At 43.0% G+C, this 7,290-nt stretch overlaps 1 protein-coding gene across 1 annotated transcript in view; it reads right to left on the reverse strand.

Annotated features, from left to right (window-relative positions):
- Positions 1–7,290, reverse strand: part of WDR66 (WD repeat domain 66) — an 80,885-nt gene that overhangs the window by 39,263 nt on the left and 34,332 nt on the right. Inside the window, exons 8-11 of the mRNA XM_011948591.1 lie at positions 5,246–5,460; positions 2,241–2,435; positions 1,302–1,552; positions 801–952 (exon numbers count right to left, since the gene is read on the reverse strand). Coding sequence (XP_011803981.1) covers positions 801–952; positions 1,302–1,552; positions 2,241–2,435; positions 5,246–5,460 — 813 coding nt within the window. The remainder of the gene's footprint in view (positions 1–800; positions 953–1,301; positions 1,553–2,240; positions 2,436–5,245; positions 5,461–7,290) is intronic.

A 7,290-nucleotide genomic window follows, 5' to 3' on the forward strand; every position in this document is an offset into this window, starting at 1 on the left:
AGAGATCTGACTGCCTCGACCTCCCAAAGTGCTGGGATTACAGGTGTGAGCTACACATGGCCTAATGCCCATTTTACAGATAAGAAAATTAAAGTTAAAAGCAGAAAACTGAAAAGGTAGTGAGGGAGAAAGTATGAAGGCGACACTGTGGTCTTACACTTTTCCCTCGCTGTCTGTGGAAAGTCAAAAGCCTGATTCTTTGTGCCTTTGTCCTCCCTTTTCTTTGTCTAGCTACATACAATAAAAGAGCCATGTGTTTTTGAAAGATATGAAGGCTGCGAGTGAACCAGGTCGGAGTGGGAGCCTGGCCTGAGGGGACACAGAGGCTGGACTGTGTGTGCCCACAGTGTGCTGAGATGGCTTTGTCTTCAGAAGCATTGTGTACACAAACCAGAGGAGTGGCCGCACCAGCGCGGAGACAGAGAGTGCTGGAAGGGACAGGAGTTTAGTGAAGACCACTGCTTTTCCCTCCCAACATAAAGACAGACCAACATAACTGCCTTATAGCTCACTGTAACCTCAAACTCCTGGCCCCCAGGGGTCCTCCCGCCTCAGCCTCCTGGATAACTGGGGCTACAGATGTGTGCCACAAGGCCTGGCTAATTTTTTTAAAATGTTTTTGTAGCAATGGGGTCCTGCTGTGTTTCCTAGGCTGGTCGTGAACTCCTGTCCTCCAATGATCCTCCCACCTCAGCCTCCCAAACCATTGGGATTACAGGTGTTAGCCACTATGTCTGGCCTCTTTTGGTTTCAAATAAAATTGCTAAGCCCCTGGATGGGTGGTCTGTGAAAATACTTACAGCAGTTGCCATATACTGGGAGTCATGGGAAAAGCTTATATGAGTCACACTGGTTCTGGAATATTTGAAAGGCTCTGGGCTTTCATTTTCTAAAGACATTGCATCAAGAACGTAAACTGTCCCCTCTGTAAAACCAGCTCCAAGAAGGGCTCCTGAAATGACAAGCCAGAGAACAACGATGGAAAAGGATTACATTCATTCAAGAGATGTTGAGTCTGTGCCAGGCTTTGTTCTGGGTGCGGAGAAGACAGCAACTAACACAACAAAGCTCCTGTGCAGAGAAATGAACCGAAACGCATGATCTCCTGGGGTTAGTGCACGGAGACGCGCAGAGAGCGCTAGGCCCAGAACACCATGGGAGCCCCAGAGAGAAGGCGCCTCATCCAGTCTGCTGGGGGTTGGAGTCGGGGAGACTTCCTGGAGTTATGCCAGCCCAGGTGCATCCATCCCTTTCGGGGCTGTCCATGTGGAACCGATGGTAGGCTGATAAGATGAAAATACCTTCCGGGTTGTAGGTCAGACTCTGGACTCCAAGCCCCTTCTCAAAAACCCTGCTGAAAAGATATTGTTTGTTTTCATAATTCCACACTTTGATCATCCCACAGATGCTCCCGATGGCAATGAGGGGTTGATAGGGGTGGCAGGAGATGGCACAAATGGCATCCTTGGGCTCTACAAATAACTTCTCAAGTTTGGTCCCATCTGTTGTTAAGTGGTACACCGCAGCATCAGATGTTCCAATGATAAAATTCCTGTTTGCCAAGGAGAGACCAAACAATATCAGTGTTTGCAGGGAATGGGGCATGCCAGCTATTCTGCTTCTAATTGCACATAAAACGCCTCTGTCGTCTGTAATTTAGTGACATTATTAACCCAACATTTCCAAAAATATACCACCGATACCCAACAGCCTCCATTTGCAAGTGAAAAAGCCCACTTTTCTCCATGTAAATTGAGTCATTAAGTATGCAGATGGACAGTCAGTTGTACAATTAGCTAATCTGCACATGCAAATATTCATTTGTGTATGCAAATATGGAGTTTGGTGCACACATACAGATGTGCCTGTAAATACTGCAAGGGTAATTAAGCAGACTCACAGATAATTCGGTCTTGAAATGTTATGGCTATTAATTATCCAGTGCCTTTAACCGCAGTGGCTAGGACAAGCTCAGCTTAGAGAAAAGAGACCAACCTGCAGCCAAAGACTCCAGACTCAACAGAGGTGAGAGCTCAGGGATCAGGACCTTCCAGCTTCCAGTTACTAAAGAGTCTTAATATTAAAGTCATGTTTCATTAATTTTTTAAATGATCCAATAGTTATCACAATCAGCCAGGGAGATATCCCAGGAACAACATGAACCTCCCACTGCATGCAAACTAAAGAAGAGAGCAATCATTTTTCAACCATTCTAATGACTAGATTCATTAACAACTTACCTTAAGACAAAAAGGTCACCTTTTAAAGTGCAGTCAGGAGGATAGTTTGATTTTTCGGTAGGAGGAGTTGCTGGGGTCTTTGAAAAGGACAGAGTTCTTATGGCGCCCAGTTTCAAGTGACTGTACCAGTTAACAATAGACAGGGTGTGATCATAGAACTTAATGTTACCCTTAATGTCACCTGTGACAATGTAGCTGAAATGGAGAATAATATCAGTTTTGCAAATAGCAATAATAACAAGTAGTATCTATATAATACCTAATTATATGTCAGGCTCTGGATTCTGGGGCATTGCAAAAACTTAAGTTAATACTGCCCGATGAGAATGATTTTACTGTTATCCCAATTTACATCTAGGAAACTAACACTCAGAGAGTTGAGAAATTTGCTCAGGGCATTGTGTTGCCAGATTTAGCAGATAACAATACAGATACCCAGTTACAGTTGAATATTTGTATAAAATTTTAGTGTAGCTGGACATGGTGGCTCATGTCTGCAATCCCAGCACTTTGGGAGGCCGAATTGGGCGGATCACCTGAGGTCTGGAGTTTGAGACCAGTCTGGCCAACATGGTGAAACCCCGCCTCTACTAAAAATACAGAAATTATTCAGGTGTGGTGGTGCCCACCTATAATCCCAGCTACTCGGGAGGCTGAGGCAGGAGAATCGCTTGAGCACAGAAGGCAGAGGTTGCAGTGAGCCAAGATTGCATCACTGCACTCCAGCCTGGGTGACAAGAGCAAAACTCCATCACAAAAAACAAAACAGACAAACAAACAAAAAATTTAGCATAAGTATATCCCAAATATTGCATGGGGCATATTTATACCTGGCAATTTTATCAGGGCCAAGTGGCTTGACTATGCAGGGAACCCAGGTATATCTAAAGCAAAGTCCATGCTCTCTGCTAGGTTCTTCCCTGCCCTCCAAGATCAGCCATACACAATGGCGGTGGACAAGGATTTACACTCCCCATATAACTACAGATGACAATGGAAAGAATCGCTCCACCAGTCCTCCAAAGTCATGCAAGCTGGCAATGGGACACTAGCACTTTACAGGAAGGCACTACTGTTAGTGTGATCATAAAACCCTATCCAGTCATCACGGCAGAAGGCAGTGCCACGTGACAAAATGGCTTTCATTTCCAGTCCTCAGATCCATCCCAAATGGGCTTTTTAAAAAAGACTTTGACATAATTCTAATCACGGGGGGCAGACGAGGAGGATTTTCTCTTACATATGCAGAGTGGTTAAATGAGGTTTCTGATTAATAAGCAAGGCAGGTGGGCCGAGTAATTGGCTTGAACGTCTGCCACTGCCCTCTGCTGGACAGAAGCAGCAATACTGACCAAGTATTTTCAGAGACCTTTTCCTTCTTGGACTCACAGATCCTGACGGGGTTTTATTAACTTGGAGAACTCAGGCCTGGTCTTCACTGGATCCTAACCCTCAACCAAGTAAAGGTTGATTGCATCATGGCCAACTGCAGCTCTACTATCTTCTCACCCCACTGAGTGAGGGTGACAATTTGCATTTCTCTTTGTAAAACCATGTCAAGACCTCACTGTTCCCCTGCATCAAAAGGCGAATGGAAGCAAATGGGCATTTTGAAAGCAGATGGCCCAGTGACTCTAACCATATGGGCAGGGTCCCCGTCACTAGGCAATTTTCTCCACACCTTCGGGAACTTCTCTCACACACTGATGATGGCTGCCATTTACCTAGGGTTCCCCTGCGCCAAGCATGTGCAAAGAGTTTTACATCCCTATCTTGTGAAATCCTCATAAAACCACTCTGAGATAAATAGTACCATCATGCCCATTTTACAGATGAAGAAATAGAGGCTCAGCAAGGTTAAGTTCCTTTCTCAAGGTCACTCAGTAAGGAAGGGACCCAGCTGAAATAAGAACCCTGTCCTAATTGAGGACTTAATGACCATCTGTGAGTCCCCACAGCCACTCAAAATCAGAGTTAGTGAATTTTATTAAGTTCTGATGCATTTGATCTTCTCACAATGGGTAAATATTATTTTTGTTTTGTTTTGAGACTGAGTCTCGCTCTGTCGCCCAGACTGGAGTGCAGTGGTGAAATCTTGGCTCACTGCAACCTCTGCTTCCTGGGTTCAAGTGATTCTCATGCCTCAGCTTCCTGAAAAGCTGGGACTACAGTCGCATGCCGCTACACCTGGTTAATTTTTATATTTTTAGTAGAGACAGGGTTTCACCATGTTGGCTAGGCTGGTCTCAAACTCCTGAGACCACCCGCCTCGGCCTCCCAAAGTGCTGGGATTACAGGCATGAGCCACCGCTCCAAACTGTAAATGTTATTTTGTAATCAGACAAAAACAATACAGCTATTCAAATTATTTTCTTACATTTAATGCATGTAAAATGTTGCATGCAAAATCTATCCAATTAGCACAGAAGAAAAAATCTAGTTCCTTTTTGCTTCATCAACACAAAGGGATTTTTTTTAACATAATGCATGCTCATGATTTTTTTAAAAATCCAATTAGTATAAATGGAACTATAAAAAGAAGTAAATCCACCCCCGATCCCTGATCTTAGTTCTCAGTTCTTTTCCTCAGAGGCAACCAATCTTCCCAGTTCATTATGACTCTCCCCAGGATACTCTATGCATATACAAAATATGCATATACATCCAAAAGAGGTTTTGTTTTGTTTTGTTTTGTTTTTCAAGACAGGAGAGTCTCACTCTGACACCCAGTTTGGAGTGCAGTGGCAATGATAGCTCATTGCAGCCTCAAACTCCTGGGCTCAAGCAATCCTCCCATCTCTCTCTCTTTTTTGTTTTTTGGTAGAGATAGGGTCTCACTGTATTGCCCAGGCTGGTCTCGAACTTCTGGCCTCATGTGATCTTCCCACCTTAGCCTCCCAAAGAACTGAAATTAGAGGTGTAAGCCACTATGCCCAACCTCCCATAACAATTTTTAAATATTTTTATAATCATCCATAGCTACTTTTTAATTAAGTTAAAATTACCTATCAATTGTAGTAAGCACAGTGATGCCCTCTTTCTGCAAATGAACCAATTTACAAGGCTTGATATAGGGAAAGCCCAAAAAGGTGGAGGCAGATGAGGGTGGGCGGTGTATGTCCCAGACAACCAGCTTCCCTTCCATTGTTGCTGAGAGTATTTGTGTTAAATTCAAGTGAAAGATGGACTGGCTAAACCTTCCCACAAGCTTGTTGAAGGTCTGTGTTTCAAAAGAAAGGTTATAGTTACTGTTGGCAATAAATATAAAACAAAGCATTTATCAACACGATATTTTATAATGTTATGCTGAAATATAGTGAGAAAAAGAGAAAGAAAAAGAAAATAATCACTAAAACCGTCTCCCGTGGATTGCCATGGTCCAGGCAGTTCTGAACCTCTGGAGGTTTGCTAAGAGCAAGTGAAGGGTTATGTACTCTGTTCAATTACATTGTTTGTTTAAAGCAAATGAGAGAGTGGTTATTCACTGTTTATACCTGTTAAACTTCTCTTATGGAGGTTTCAGAGACTGGTAAAGAAGCTGGCCGGGCGCGGTGGCTCAAGCCTGTAATCCCAGCACTTTGGGAGGCCGAGATGGGTGGATCACGAGGTCAGGAGATCGAGACCATCCTGGTCTACACGGTGAAACCCCGTCTCTACTAAAAAATACAAAAAAAAACTAGCCGGGCGAGATGGCGGGCGCCTGTAGTCCCAGCTACTCCGGAGGCTGAGGCAGGAGAATGGCGTAAACCCGGGAGGTGGAGCTTACAGTGAGCCAAGATCGAGCCACTGCACTCCAGCCTGGGCGACAGAGCGAGACTCCGTCTCAAAAAAAAAGAAGCTAACGCCTGTTGTGAGTCAAAGCATGCTCTGGTTATAAAATAGCATAAAATAATTCTCCCAGTCTCCTTTGATCATAAGGTATTTTCCCATCAGTAGAAAATATTTAAGCACTGTACATAGAAATGCCCTATTCTCTATGCTGTCCAATTCTCTAATAATACAGAGAAGATCCGAAGGTTTACCTCTTCTGATTTGAACACAAGAGGAATAGTAAAATAATAATTAGTTAAACAAGAGTACCAAGTTCTTTCTAAGAGCAGCACTGTTTCAACACATTTTTATCATTTCAAATGGCTCATTATTTGTGGATTCTGTATTTGCAAATTCACCTACTTGTAAGAATTGATTTGTAATCCAAAAATCAATACTTGCAGCACTCTCACGGTCATTTGCCGAAGTGCATGTGCAGTGTGACAAATAATTTTACTCATTCAACATGCACATTTCCAGTTGAGGGCAAGCAGGGCAATGCTCTGCCTTCTTGTCTGAGCTCTGACTATAAACAAGTGTCCTTTTCATGGTCTATTTAGTGCCATGTTGTTTGCATTTTTGGGTGCTTTTTCTTGGTGATTTTAGTATTTAAATTGACCCCCAAACATAGTGCTAAAGTGCTGTCTAGTGTTCCTAAGCAAAAGAATGCTATGATGTGCCTTATGGAGAAAATACGTGGGTTAGATGAGTTTTGTTCAAGTCATGAGTTATAGTGCTGTTGGCCATGAGCTCAATGTTAACGAATCAATGTTATATATTAAATAAAATGTCTTTAAACATGAATACACATAAAACAAGGTTATGTATTGATCAGTTAGTTGGTGAAAATGTGACCAGAGGCTCAAAGAAACCTACCCTATATTTCCCGTAAGAGCAATAATTTAGTATCTGCTAATTTGGTGTTTGCAGAGACTTTATAGAACATAACTACCAACAACGAGAATTGACAGTATTTTTTAGTACTTTCATTTATGAAAAACAAGTCTGCAGACAGAATAATCTCCTTGTGCCCATTTGTCTCAACTTTTTATTTTCTGTTTTTGTCTTTTTGCATGCCCTCTTAAGAAATAAATTTCTAGGCCAGGCGCGGTGGCTCAAGCCTGTAATCCCAGCACTTTGGGAGGTCGAGGCGGGCGGATCACGAGGTCAGGAGATCGAGACCATCCTGGCTAACATGGTGAAACCCCGTCTCTACTATAAAATACAAAAAACTAGCCAG

The sequence above is a fragment of the Colobus angolensis genome, unplaced genomic scaffold, assembly GCF_000951035.1.
Source record: "Colobus angolensis palliatus isolate OR3802 unplaced genomic scaffold, Cang.pa_1.0 Scaffold28, whole genome shotgun sequence".
In the NCBI taxonomy this organism is placed as follows: Eukaryota; Metazoa; Chordata; class Mammalia; order Primates; family Cercopithecidae; genus Colobus; species Colobus angolensis.